Below are 14,976 nucleotides of genomic sequence, written 5' to 3' on the forward strand. Positions count from 1 at the left end.
ATGACCGTACTTTTATTAATGTAAATAGTTAAGCAAATTAGTTTTATGTAGTATGTATTTAGATGTGATGTTAGGTGAATTTTCTCCTTATTAAAATGATTATCCACATATAGCGTTGGTTTCGTTGCACTACTACAGTAACATATAGGCAGTTGAAATAGATACTTGTTTTTCCTTTATATTTCGTTTTGCATTTTAAGATGCTTTTTATTCTTTAAGGAGCATTTTAAATAATGGTTATTTTTTAACTTTAGCGTTTCATTCAGAATAAATTTTTTAAAAAAAATTTAAAACAAAATATTACTTCTTTCTAAATTTTAAATCTCTTAGTTGTGTCTTCTCAATTATCCTAGGTTTTCCTTATCTTAAAGCCCAACTCTTACCTCGAAAACTCTCCAATTAAAAAAAAAAAAAAAAACTACATGCTTATTATATATTTTAGTCCATGCCTATATAAATTAGGTTTAATATCGACACGAGAAACATTTTATTGAGCGAATATAGATCAAACAATATTCATATTTCATAATCATGAATGGGTATTTTAATAAAATAAATCATTTTCGGGTTATACTTTTTGAAGCTTCAATAGTAATTTTGTTTTTCGAGTTTTTAAGGGCGCACATGGCAACACTTTTGCTCTAAAAATCAATTTTTTGGAAAATTTTGATTTTGTACTTTTAGAGGGAAATAATTTTTTTTAACTTCTCTAAGTGGCTTTAAAATTACTTTTGGAGCAAAAAAATACTCCATAAGTAGAAAAATGAAGTTGCATGACCAAATGAATTTTTGCTCTATAAATTGCTTTACCAAATGAATTTCTACTCCAGAAATGTTGCTATGAGTGCCCTAATTTTTCGGAACATGTATTAAGTTCTTGAGCTACATTATAGTTTTATGGAAAATTTTCAAATAATGACTTAAAATGCATTTATTTTTTCAAATAAGTGCCTGAAGTGAATCTTATTTTAAATAAAGACCTAAAGTATCCTCATTATCTAAAAAAAAAGCCTAGTCAAAGGATATTTTCGTCATTTTACTTTTTAAAATTTGTTTCCTTTCTTTCTATTTTTCCCTTTCCCTTTTCTTTTTTTATTTTCCTTTTTTTCTTTTTCTCCTCCCCGGTCCCGCCATCGCCGGAACGAGACTAATCATCCGCCACAATCAGAGCAACACCCACTAAACCCATCATCGAGCAGCATTAACGACAATGTACAGCATGATCAAACAAATGGGAGAGAATCAAAAGAAACATTCTCCACAAGACATGATTAAAAGAATCGAATTTTTCCTTGATATGTGCCAGAGGAGTGACCTGGTGTGGAAATTAGTGGAGAGATTGGTGAAGATGGGGGAGGCCGAGCTTCTGGAAGAGATTGGCGCCATCCATGGCGGTTGGCGAAGGCGTCTTCTGGATCAACGCCACTCCATCGTGACCCACACCCGAGGCCAGGCGTCGGGTGTGGATTGCCCGAGCCTCGAGGCTGGCGATGGCCGGGGAGGGAAGGGGAGGAGAAAAATAAAAAAAGAAAAGAAAAGGAAAAGGAAAAAATAGAAAAAATGCACAAAATTAAAAGATTTTCGATCATGCCCTTCTTCAAAATGATTTGAGTCATTTAGGCCGTTATTTGAAATAAAGTCTACTTCAAGTCGTTATTCGAGAAAATAATTACATATTTTGGGATCATTATTTAAAATTTTCCCTATCTTTATCATCTTATGTGAGAAAGAGGGGGGGAGGGGAAGGGGTATGAGTCCTTGGGCTTGTGCGCTAGTGGGCCCCACCAATGGTGAATGATCCGATTTGGAAAAAGGAGAGAGAGGGACGGAGGATGTGAAATCACAAGAATAACCCCAACAAAAGAACGGTACCTAGGAACAAAAAACATAAGAAAAAATACTTGACACGCAAGTGGCAAAGCGTGGGGAGTGGCAAAGCGTGGGGAATGTCGACATTGTGTGATACTTCTCTGTCTTTTAGAATTCACACGATTTTTTGTGTGCGTATAGCCCGCTTACGGTGCTCCGCTCATTTGAAAAGTTAAGGTCCTTGATCCAACAAATTTTTTTTTTAAATAAACAAATTGGAGTTTATGTACTGAATTATAAAATGAGTATAAATTTGAGATGCTTGCGGCATCTAACAAAGAAAATACTGAAAATTGGGTTGGCCTACTCAGTTCTTTACACGAAATGACAAGACTTTTACAATTAGGTCTATTCGGGCTCTTATCATGTCATCATCCCCCGCGAAAATTGAGTCACATCTCACTATCAACCAACAACAGGGATACCGCAAGCAAAAATGCCATGCATCTCTCTTTCTCTCTCCCTTTTTTTTTTTTTTGGCTCAAGTAGGATGAGCACTCGCCCCCGCATTAAGTGGAAGAAGGAACTAGATTTCGAGTTGATTCCCATTGATCAATTCTTTGTAATCGAGGTCTTGGATTGCTTTCTTTTTTCCAAGATGGAGAGTCCCGAATTCAATTTTTCACCGAGGAAATATGTCCGAGTCTAATCCCAAATTACACCTAATTGATGCGATCTCGATAAACCCGCCGACCCTCACCTCTGGTGGCAACCGGCTAGAGGTAGAAGGATAAAAATAAAAAAAAAAAGGAAAAAAAAATTATTAAAAATTATCATATCAATGCCAATCGATCAAAGTTGGTCGGAATGACTAAATTACCACAAATGTAAATAGCTTGGTATTGAATTGATAAAAAAAAAGGGTTTATAATCGAATTAGCACAATTACAATATATTCGAGATTCTTTTGATAATATTCCTTTTTTGATCTCCAATCAGTCTCATGTAAGATCCATCCAATTACCTATTTCGATGCAACAAACACCGAATGGATTCGATAGACCCAACTATAGGGACCGACGAGGTAGCTAAATTCCAACCCCGGCCCACAAGAGTGGTCCAACATCTTGGACGCGCACAAGGCAATATCAAGTCGCAATTTTTTAGGTGGGGGGGCTGCATAATTGATTCCCCTGTGATTTTTTCGCGACTTGTTTCCTTTTTTGTCCTTCTGCCTCCTTTTGGCTTGACGTCGTTGCCGCCTTTATTGAAGTCAGGGGCAAAAAAGGGCGACATGTGAAAACGAGAAGTGATGTTCTTCTTTAATTTAATCGAATGTTGTCGGCTACTGAGGACTGATCGTGGGGTTGGCCGGCCCTAATGTTGGAAAGGACATTCCCTGGTGATTCGAAAGGGGAACGGGCCGTCGCGGATTCGTACTTGTGCCGATATAGCTCTGACAAATGCCACTTGACACGTTAGCTCCGGGTTGCTCCAATGATCATCACACGGTTCAAAATTTTGGAAACACATGACGTACTTATGTGAAACCATGCAAATGTGTCAATCATGCGCGATGGACGTGGATCCACTCACGAGGATGCCGCAGAAAACGTGTATCGACATGTCAGACGATGTTAAAATGATTTTTCGGAGAAGTTCACGAAATTGACTCGAGAATAATGTGCAAGGTTTTTTCTGTTAGGACACGTGTAAATTTTACGCCTTTGATCGCCCGTAGCATGATGCGATCCCTTAATGAACTCTGTTTGCTTAGCGAGCTCCATGAAATATGACCCCAGGCCATCTTCCTCAACCCTTTAAAGATTTTCGATCATTCCAATGTTAATCATGATTTCAAAGTCTTTCGCTGCAACACAAATTCCGACATCGGATGTCATGGTCCGAGTCATTGACCTAGTTTGAAGGACCCCGCATCATGCACTATCCTCGATCACCAGTAATAGTTCAGCCGTTCTAAGCATGCAATGCCCCGGTGCTAAGACGCAAGGACAGCTGGTAATGGTCTCATGACAATCAGGAAGTTAACCTTTGCTCCTTAGAGCTGTTGTGCTTAGCTACTGTTGGAACATCACGGGCTTGGGGACATAACTTCAATGGGACATGTGGTCGGTGGCAGCATCACTGCAGAAGATGCTTTTGGGACTTTGTGAATATCCAAACACGCCGTGGTTGCCATTGCATTGCCGAAATAGTGAAGTGGGGTCTCCATAACACACTAAAGTCATGCAAAATTATAATTAAGTTAACCGGGGCAGCCCTAAGGTCAATATTTAATCGTTTTTGTACTACTCAAGTCCGCGCCGTCCACCTTAGTAAACGTTTTCCCAAGGGTTAAGAATCATTTGTACCTTTTCTCCGTGTTTTGCACGTCTTCTCACATTGGGGGTGCGGAATAGAAATTTGATATCTTCACTCAAGGAGATCGAATGGCCAAAAGAGAACCTAAGTTCGAGTCCGTCAATATATCAATTTGGACCGACATTCACTAAAAAATTTAAGCCAATGAGCTATGGACCAAGTAGGATATATTAATTGCTCTACACTACATCAATTCTTCGATCCGATGCTTCTTTGACACAACTCACACGTGCATCATAACACTTTAATCTAATAGTTTTGCTAATAGAATACTTACACGAGCTTTGAGGATTTAGGAAAGGCATCTCTTACTATGTTAAAGCAATGGATCGGTCTCACATGGACCATAGGAGTATCTGCTTGGCAAGTGTGGAGAGTTAGGTTGTCGATTTTCAATGATCCAGGTTGGGGGTTAGGATTAAATAAAGATTGAATTGAAAAAACAAAGATTGAACCAGGATCGTGAACCCGTGTGAGTTTACATGATCATGTGTTGACTGCCATCATGGACGGCGACAATAGTTTTATTCACTGTAGCCTCTAGGTGGTGTGAATAGCTATGGGATTTTGTAGGTCGGATGAAAGCCGCCTCGAGCTATCTTTTCGAGACATCGTTAATTTATTTATATATTTTGTTAGAATCATGTCGTACCGGACCATAATTTGGTAACGACGTGGTACAAGCTATCTGTTTTGTCCGCATAGGCCTTCATGCCATTCAAATTGTGACATGTGCTATCATTCTTATTGGACAAGATCAAGAATTCTTTGTTCCTCAATGCAATATGCACTCCAACGTACAAAGCAAGGTGATTGTTTCTCTAATGGGATTTTGGCCCATTAGAAACCCTTTTACTGTGCCAAGGATTTGGTCGTGGGTTTTTTTTTTTTGGCCCGGGCGATTTTGGTCCTGAGTTTTGGATTACCTATTTCTGGCAATGTACTAATGACACAGTTACGATCTTATGAAGTGGCTACATTCTTTTTGGGCTTGTTCATAGACCGGGCTCATCAGGCCCAATTTACAATTGGGCCGGGCCTATGCGAGCAAACTCCTTCTTCAGCTCGGTCCCCCCAGGCCCGATCTTACACAAATCGCTGGGCGAGGACTTTTAGCCTCGACGCTGGGATAGCTCCGTCCCGCTCATCCATCGGGTCCGGTTCTACGTCGATCGAACGCCCAGTACTACGTGCGTTAGAATCAATAGGCTTCCAAACAAAGGTTGAAATTTAAGCAACAAATTATTTTTTGTTGTCGATGTTGTCAAATTTACAAACCTATGTAGCGCTCCGTTCCGTAACGTACCTTTGCCATTCGTTTTGATGAACAAGTATGGACTTTATGAAAATTTTGTTCGATAAAAATCAGAGGTTGAACATTACACCTTATGCTTTCGCCTTGCATATATACTTTATATAGATGTAGAACAGAGCAGCAGCAGGGGGAAAAGCAGAGTTACGAAGATGCAGAGACTCTCTGCAAACACACGCACAAAGCACCGGGGCCTCTTCAAACAATGGCAGTCTCCAGTCCCCACCCATGAAAAAACTAATTAGAAAGAGGGGAAAAAGAAGAAGATTCGAATCATCTAAGAACCGTCGTGCTCTTCACCTTCACTTGATACCTGGTCTTCCAACTCCAACCTCAGTTTCCCCAAAGGCAATCCACATCGCGGTGGAAAGATGTCTGAACCGCCTCTCTGCTCGGGCGTTTAACTTGCGAGAAGTCTGCGTGCTCTGCTCTCGCGTTCGACTCGGAGTTGTCGAGCAGCAGCATCCCCATAATCGATTGCTCGTGCATGAAGACCGTGTCGGACCAGCTGAATTGAGGCGCGGAGTCGAGAGACGGTTCTAGCTCCGACAAAGATGAGGAAGGAAAGAGGTGAGTCTTCTGGCTGTGCATGCTCGACATGAGGTCCTTCTGAGCGTTGTGATCCTCGGCTCGATCAGAGAAGGATGTGGTGAATGGAGATGACTCCACCAGCGGAGGCAGAGGCAAGAGACATGGTTTCGGCTCTTTGTCAGACCAGCTCAGCCTCTCTAGACCGCCGGACAGAGCCACAGACTGATCAGCTTTCTTCCCATCCGGTCTTTTTGCAAAGATTCTGCATATGACCCAGTCGTTCTGCAAAACGCAAGGGAAATACAATCATCAAAAACTGAGCTGAGCAATCAAGTATTTTTGAATTAGGACGCTATCGATACGATGATCTTGTGTTCGAAACTGCTTTGGCGGTTCAATGGCCTTATGAAAAGAGGTCTAAAAACACAATGACCTGATTAAAAACTCCGACCGCGTAGCCCCGGCAAGGCCATACCTTTAGTGGGTTTGAAAGATACCGTTGATAATAGCCATCTTCTAGTCTGAATTCATGCATGACCCAGTTGGTCTTCTGGCCATTGGGAGCTCTTCCCCTGTAGAAAACCAGAGTTTTCTTCATCCCAACCACCTTCTTCATCCTATAAATCTCCCTGTCTTTCCCGGTGGCTTTCCAATAACCAGCTTCGGTCGCTCTGTTCGTCCTCAAACCGGTCGGGTACTTCCTGTCTCTCACGCAGAAGAAGTACCATTCCTTTTCGCCCATTTTCGCTCTCCCTTCGCAGCCGAACAATATTTAAACAAACTTATCAGTACATCATTCTATGACAGATTGGGAAAAACGACAAGAGGAACAAGAAGCATCCTATCCCAAGGGTGCAACGCTTAAGGGGTATATTACCAGGCAAGTCCCACGGTTCGCACTTGTTCAAATCAACCTCCCCCATGGCTCTTGCGCAGAAGCTGCCGTCCAGAACTTTCGGGGTGAGGTAGTGAGTGATCAGCTCTTCGTCGGTCGGGTGGAATCGAAAGCCCGGAGGCAATTCCAACTCTTCATTTTCTTCGAAAATCACCGTGTCACCCATCACAACACACTTAAAAAGTCCCGATTGTTTCAGACGATCTCTCGAGGTTCTAAATGGCAAATCAATCGAAAATCTGGAGTTGAATGGAGGGCAAGACAGGCTTTGAGTAGTCTTTCAATCAGGCGATGATACTTGAGAAGGTAAAAACTAAAAAGACGCTGTGGTGCAAAAATATTCTCAATAATAACAGAGAAGGTTTGATTCTGCAGCAACACAACTCTCTAAATACTCGCTCTTCTGGAGGTGAAGAAGCGTAGGCTGTAAGGCAACTTGGTGGGCAAGTTCCAAGCTTTCAGATGGTTATATTATTTTTATAATTTCAGTCAACATCTGATTTCTCCTAAAGTCAAAGAAGGAAAGCTTCAACTATGTTCCCCGGGACATAAACGGGTTCACAACCTCTGTTCCCGTTTTAAAATGAGAAGGCATCTTTTACAGCAATCAGCGATAAAGATGGCGACTTGAGCTCAATCTGTTCAAGCAAGGTCTTCCAGGAACTACTGCAGTTATGAACTTTATCAGCCGATAAAGGAGACCGGAACTGAAATTCGTGCTACCCCAACTCTACCGGTGCTTGATTTATTAAGTCGAACTCCCCGTGCTGGTGCGGTCCGTTTCGAAACCTTAATTATGAGGTCATTAGACTCAAATCTTCTCAAAAAGAGGTTCTGCAGAAGAGCCTAAACAATGAGAGAATACCCATATGTTCTGCTCAAGTCAGAAACGTCCTGGACATTTGCAGCCGTGACCCCCATCAAGAATCATCGGGTCTAATGGAATCATGTTAAGAAACACTGAGCTGTATGCTCAAAGTTCGAACCTTTATCGTCATTGGAAGAGGGTTTTGACTGTTCATGTACACGACGGGTTCCTTAGCCTCCACTATGTTTTCAGATGCTTTCGCATGGTGCCATATTATATGGTTTTGCTTACACGATTCAGTCGAGCTCTTTGCCTCTTGAAGTCTCTGATTCGCCCAAGTCAAGTTCATGTTCTGTTTTGTTTTTTACTTGAGCCAAGTTCGTCAAAGTCGTGTGGTGCCACTTTGACAAAGTGAATCTGTAGATCGAATATCAGTTCAAAACCAATACGATCTTGTCTTGTTTGACCTTGTTTGCCTCAATGAGTATGGCCTAATGTCCTTGTTGCTTACCATTTAGGGAGAGAATCAGTGGGTTTTGCTTCTTACAATTATTGGTGTTGAGGACTAAATAAGTCTCCGATCTCATATCTCCCACGTTCGGGACATCTTGTTGATGGATAAGTTTCACGTGACTTCAAATCAGGACGACAATTTTTAAACCCCGTGCTTCTACAAATGAGTCGAGGGCGCCAATTTGGACGATCTCATGCCGGAGGCAAGCTCGGACACGAAAAGTGAGCGTAACGATCCATTTAGCCACGAGATTAAAGATACTAGTTGAAGATCCTTGCATCGCACGGATATGGCAGAGTGACTTAATTTCACACGACAATACATATTTATCGACTAAACAACAAACATAAGTCACGTTGATTCCTTATTTTACTAAGTAATTCGTCGCAAATCACGTATTGTTCATTCACCTATCGTTAGCATAATAATTAATTAACAATTTGCATCAAGATATTCGCATATTGGAAAGTTGTGGAAGACTTGGTTCATTAAAGACAAAGGGCTGATGTCGAAAGATCGGCATGGAAGCTAGTGCAATCCTTTCTTTAGCCTAAACAATTGTGAATTATTGGTCGATTGGAGCTCCCTTTATCGGCTGGAGTGGGAAATATGCCTCCCATTCATTAAACATCAAATTGGTATACGATCCACGATTTTACATATATCTTTTCGGATATGTCATCTCTATCGTTCTTGACATGTATAATTATATCTTCGGTACATCAATGGCGGAAAATTCCAAATCGATAATAACGAAAACGTTTTGCTTGAATGAAATTCTATAAAAACCGAGGCATCATACAAAGGTCTTTGGATATTACTTTTTTTTTGTTTTGGGTCTTTGAATATTACTTTTAGGGAGTTACTTTTTTTTTGACAATACGATCTCCCAATCAATGATTGCTTTATGCAAAATATGCGATGATGGTATGTGAATTTACGATTGAATTATACTGTTCCTGATAATACTATCAGGAAAGCATTTCTCTTAATTTTTTTATATCATCATAAGATCAGATGCATAATGCAGAAAAGCGCCACACCTTTCATTTTTAGGGAAGGGGCGAGAAAGAGGACAAAATTTCCCAATAGACCCACCGTTTTACAAGTCGTGGCAGCATTGGCTACCTTAAGGAATTCTAATGATTTGGGCAACCTTAGTGGATCCGACGGTCGAGTTTCGAGGGTTTGTCAACGTATTTAATCTGCCACGTCAAAGGATTATGTTAAGAAAAAAAAAACCCTACGACAGAGACAGTGCCGCCATTTGCCGACGGGGAAGCAACCGAACTGGGAACTACTTGGGGACGTGCAATTGGACGCCGACAGCAAAGTTGAAGCACCCAAAATCCCAATGTTTAGATTTTAATTGGGGTTTTCTTATTTTAACTAATCACATGCGCCAAAAGCTCCTAAGTTGGCATGTGGGCCCTTGTCCCCCTCTCTGCCCGCTTGATGCCACGACAGGAGACAGCTACGTGGCGGTGTCCCATTGGTGGCTGGAGCTGACAAATGAGGGGATTGGTTACCAATTACGATGACTTCTTCCCACGGTCAAGCTCGAAAAGCCCATGCAAATCAAGATGTGAAAGACCGCGTAGTTTCCTTCCGTAGGTCTATTCTTATCTAGTAGTTGTCCATCGATATGATGCACGTGCTTCCATCATAAATACGTAAGAGCCTATCATCATGTCAATCTTGTTTTGAAGAGAATTTTTGCTTGCGCTTCTATCTAAACACTCGATCTTTTACGTGACTATCAAATATACGAGACTTGACGCGAACGCACTTTAAATCGATCTTATCCTTGATAAGATCGCTCTGATTTGTTTGAGATTCGGTTTGGCCGTATCGCTTATTTCTAGAGCTTGGGTTATCCTTTGGTTAGCCGCAACATTAATTTGATGCAAAATTGGTGAGAGTGGAACTTTGGATGCAAGATTTGAAGTTCTGAAACCTAGATACTTTGACAAAACATGAGAAAGCAGTGCCTAGATCTAAGGCAAATAGAGACTTTTGGCACATGATTATGTTGAATTATCTTAGCCTAAGATATTTAGGAGAATTAGGTGGGCATGGACCGGTCCACATAAAAAAATATATTATGTGATTTATTTTCATTCGTTGCCTTACGCACCATAGTCTAAATGAGGAAGTGGGATGAGATACCTACTTAGTTGTTCTGATCAATAGTTGGGCTATACTTATCTTAACCCTAAATTCACGGGCTCAACCATCATTGTCGTTTGCCATCATAAGACCATACAATACCAGCTGTTCACAAGGTGTGATCTTTGGTGTCACCCCCAGAAAAGAAAGCCAAAACCAAACATGTCTTCGGAGGGTGTATGCATGATCTTATGGAGAGCTATGTTTTCCGCCACGTTGTCCGCGTAGCAACCACAATAATACTCAACAGTCACGTAAGCATCCACGTCAACATTTCTCTTCTCAACACATCAAACCGTTTCAGCGATTCACCTAGGCAATTTGTCTTCTATCGAAACTCAAGTTGACTTATGTTAGGGTTAACACAACAACCTAGAGGAGGTGAATATATCGTCTAAAAGCTTAAGCAATTTTTTTTTTTCTTTTTGCAGAATATAACAAGTATAACTTGATAGTTGCAGGAACAAATTAAAAGTACTAACCAAGCTAGTGCTGCTGTCAGGCATATATAGACAATAATAAACATATAGAAAATAATACACCTCAATTTGTAGTAGTTCGATTTTATCTCCAAACCTACGTCCACTTGCCATGCTAATAGCCTTAAATCGGTTGGAATTCATTAGTAATTCTAAAAAATGTTACAGCCCTCAAGTATTGTTTCAATAACACAATAAATCACACTACCAAAACGCGAGTACTGTCATCATACTTGTACAAATTTCTTATCACTGAATAACAAGCAACGAAGACTCTACAACGAAGAGAATATTACACAGACAGTAGCATACCTTGTACAAGACATAAATAGACGATAATAAGAGCGTAAGCTTTTTCAAATTTCCATCCAATCCCTTCGAGCTGCTATGATAATCTTTATATAGAGGTTCCTCCTCCAATCCAACCATTGGAAACACTTCTCAAGAGTTAAGAGCCTTTGGGAATTGACTGGAGCAATTGCCGAGATTTAGGTCACTTCGCTCCTACCGGCAAAAGTAAGGTTTTCCAAAAACAGAGTCTGCTGATAATGTTATGTCAACTATTCATTTTGACTTTTGACCAAAACCATCAACTTTGCTTTGACTCAACTCTACTTCTCTTGCAGTGGACTCCCAGCTTGTTAGCGGCTATATCTTCAGTGGAACGGCCATCCTTGAGATGGAAGGATGATCAGCACCTTCTAGGAGTTGTTCTTGTCAATTGTCAGTCGGTGTTGTTCATTGCATTCATTCCAGAACGACTTGCGATATCTATGATCTAATGGTCTTCCTGAACATATCAGTATCCAAATGCTTTACTTTGATGGTCACCTGATCTTGGTACCTCTATGTCCTTACGAACCTCTCGTCGTATCAGACTCGGTCTCCTCTTGTCAAGGTCCTCATGCTTGTGAACATTTTCGCTGAACTTTGCGGTGACCAGCAATATTACAAGTGTCTTCCTAAAATGATCGCATCTTCGTCGTAATGAACATCCGCATTAATCAAGTAGATATTAAGCCATGGGAAATTTTGGAATCATTCAAATGTCATAGGGAGTTTTCCCAACAACTTCTTCAACGACATCTTGAGCTTGAGGGGATGTAGGAGATATTTTGGATACTGCCCTTGATTTTCCATATCTCTTGTGAGGTTGCATATATCTAGGAGACTTTCCGTATCTCGCTTTGATCGCATCTCACGGTCTCATTTCTTTGTACTGAACTAAAGGGGTGGAGTCGGCTAGGTACTCGAGAACTAACTCACAGTAAGACTGCGAAAGGAGAGGGGGAAACTTCTTTCCCCGACTCCATCATTCCAAACAAACACGCCCGATGAAGCAACGTGGAAGACCGGCGGCACGTAATCTCATGAATAAACACGCAATCGGACATAATGCATGGGCGAAAAGAATTCCGTCGCGAGAGACCGGCGAACTATCAACTGCGTCTTGTCCTTCCCAGTTTTGCTCGTTCGTCGTTGGCCAGAGCGTTGACAGAGCTAAACAATCCGACGCCGGTTCAAGCCTTGGGGACGGTTGAGCTCGATGATCTCGGGCGGGCCAAGGGTCTTACCTGAGCCCAAAGTTCTGGCCCCAAACAAGTTGATTGAGCCGCCTACGCGAGGGTACAGATTTGGTCCAAGCCCTAAGACCCAAATGGCTTGTGAGAACCGCGAGGAGGATGGAGAAAAGGAAAGCCGAATGGATGAAGAAGCTGAAGCCGGAAAGGCCACGGACTTCGTCAACGATAGGATTGTCGAGGAGATTCCAATCGTAACTCTGAACCACAAAAAAAAGGTTCCCTCCATATTGATATGGAATTTTCCATGGCATCTGCAACTTAAGTCGTGTATTAAACTTTGTGCATACTATTTTGGAGAAGTCAACAGAGGCAGTTTACCAAGGGCAGTTCCAATAAGATGGGAGCGCAAGGAAAGTTACCAAAAAAGTCATAAACCTATTGTAATTATGTCAATTTAATTTTAAACTTTTTTTTTTGCTGATTGAGTCTTAAATCTTTTGCAATTGTGTCATTTCAGTCCATTTGGCTGAATTAGTGCTGATTTGGCAATTTTTTAGTATAGTATCTTAACATTTTGAATTTTTTTTATAAATTTAATTTTTTAATAAATTTTCTGTCTTTTTTTTTCCCTTTTTTAATAACCGAGAGTACCGGTTCTCAATTTTAGAAAAAGGCTGGACAGTTGGTCCATGACATTTTCCCTTACGATGGGTTGGAAATTTTTAGGGCCGAACATCAACCAATTAAAGTGACATAAAGACCATGACTTCCCATGAATCACTGTAGCGCGTGCGGTACTGATCCAAAACGCAACACGGATGAAGCCCGAGAAGACCTTGACTTCTCGATGGACGTGCTCAAAATTCCATTCATTCATGCACGCTGGTTTAAGGTTTCATTTGTTTAGTGAAAAATACTATGAGGGAGTCGTTTTTCAAGAAAATGATGATATTCTTCGGTATTTGGCTGAAACTTGAAAATGATCTGAAAAATATTTTACGCCGTTTAGTATGAAAAGTTTAATTTGATTTTCTGCGTCATCATTCGGTCGAAAATTATCCACGGTCTACAACTCACGTTTTTGAAGAAAATGACAATATTCTCCGGTGTTTGGCAGAAACCTTAACAATGATTTGGAAAATATTTTACGCCGTTTGGTAAGAAATGTCGAATTTGATTTTATGCGTCATCATTTGGTCAAAAATTATCCACGGTCCACGGCCGACGCCATCGTGGATAATTCTTTGTAAATAAAAATAATATCTGAATTTTTCAATAATGTTTTATGAATTTTTTTATTTTTTTTCTTTTCTCTCTACCTCTGCTGGTCCGGCCACAGGCGAGATGTTGGGGAGGTGGAGCCTCACCCGAGGCCACGACCATAAGAAGAAGAAAGAAAATAAGAAATAAGAAAACGAATAAAAGGAAAAATTAAAAGAATTCTGATTTTTTAAAAATAATTAAAAAGAAAAGAAATGTGAAGAGTGGAGGGAAGAAAGTTCCCACTTTTGAAGATGTATTTTCCATGAGTGAAAAACATTTTCCTTGAATATCTTATTTTTCATGAACCAAACGCCCGAAAATCCATAAAACATTTTTCTAGAAGTTATTTTTTACGAAACAAATGGAGCCTTTTTTTTTTTTTTTGCCAGTTGAATCATAAAACTAGCAAATTTAGAGATTGCATGAGTATAATATTTCGTTTGTCAGAAAATTACTTCCATAACTTTTAAAAACAGAATAGCTAAATTTACATTGGCGATTTTCAACATCAACATCACCTTTATCCCAAACTAGTTGGGGTCGGCGGTCGATGAACTGAAAAATAAATAAAATAAAAGCAAGACCGATTGAGGGAAAAGAAATAATTACATTGGCGATTTTCCTTACTTGAAAATCCATCGTGGCATTAATTTAATTTTAAATCATTCTACGTGGTCACCGGAAAGTAATGTCACTTAGGAATTTCCAGCAAGAAAATTATCGATGTAACTTAAGTGATTTGCTTTCAATAATTACGATAATTAAATGTTCGCTTAAAAATTTATCGCATAAAGTGAGGCCAATATGAAAAGTTATGATATTGTTAGTGTCCTTATCCCCTCCAATTTTATTGAGCAAGTGGTGGCCGAAAGCCATGAGATTTGAGCGATGTCACGACATCTCACTCGAGATTTTATTTGCAGCCATCGCTGGTTTTATTTTGTATGGTGTCCCGCTGAACTTGAAATATAACTGCTATCAAGTTAGTTAGAGCAGCTCATGGGATATAAGAGCTAATTTTGTTTGCATTGAGCAATCAAACAGGTTATTAGCTCACGGGACATAAGGGTACTTGCTATCACAACTCCGAAATCGTGGACATGTAGTCCAAAATAAGTTGTTAGCTTTTTCCAGTGATTTTTTGACAATATAAAGTATTCGGGCCATTCGACTCAAAACAAATGTCACGAACGCATACAATTCGAGCGAGATTATTTCGAATAGAAGACGTTATGATGGAAGCTGCCGAATTTAAATTAAGTGTTTAGCCACTCGGACGATAATCCGATGT

General features: G+C 40.3%; 1 protein-coding gene across 1 annotated transcript; it reads right to left on the reverse strand.

Moving 5' to 3' along the window:
- Window positions 1–5,565: 5,565 nt before the first annotated feature.
- LOC115729718 (NAC domain-containing protein 92-like) lies at window positions 5,566–7,337 on the reverse strand. Its single transcript, XM_030660345.2, has 3 exons — window positions 6,912–7,337; window positions 6,510–6,787; window positions 5,566–6,316 (listed from the first exon to the last, which is right to left on the reverse strand). The coding sequence occupies exons 1-3, from the start codon at window positions 7,093–7,095 to the stop codon at window positions 5,837–5,839; spliced, it is 942 nt and encodes a 313-aa protein (XP_030516205.2). The 5' UTR covers window positions 7,096–7,337; the 3' UTR covers window positions 5,566–5,836.
- Between the last annotated feature and the right edge of the window lie 7,639 nt (window positions 7,338–14,976).

This window comes from Rhodamnia argentea, chromosome 11, assembly GCF_020921035.1.
Source record: "Rhodamnia argentea isolate NSW1041297 chromosome 11, ASM2092103v1, whole genome shotgun sequence".
NCBI classification, from domain to species: domain Eukaryota; kingdom Viridiplantae; phylum Streptophyta; class Magnoliopsida; order Myrtales; family Myrtaceae; genus Rhodamnia; species Rhodamnia argentea.

Coding starts and splice junctions, on each gene's coding strand:
- LOC115729718 (XM_030660345.2), bottom strand. CDS start 7,095: ATGGGTGACACGGTGATTTTCGAAGAAAATGAAGAGTTGGAATTGCCT. Junction 6,788..6,911: donor CGAACCGTGGGACTTGCCTG/GTAATATACCCC, acceptor TCGGCTGCGAAG/GGAGAGCGAAAATGGGCGAA. Junction 6,317..6,509: donor ATCTTTCAAACCCACTAAAG/GTATGGCCTTGC, acceptor TGCGTTTTGCAG/AACGACTGGGTCATATGCAG.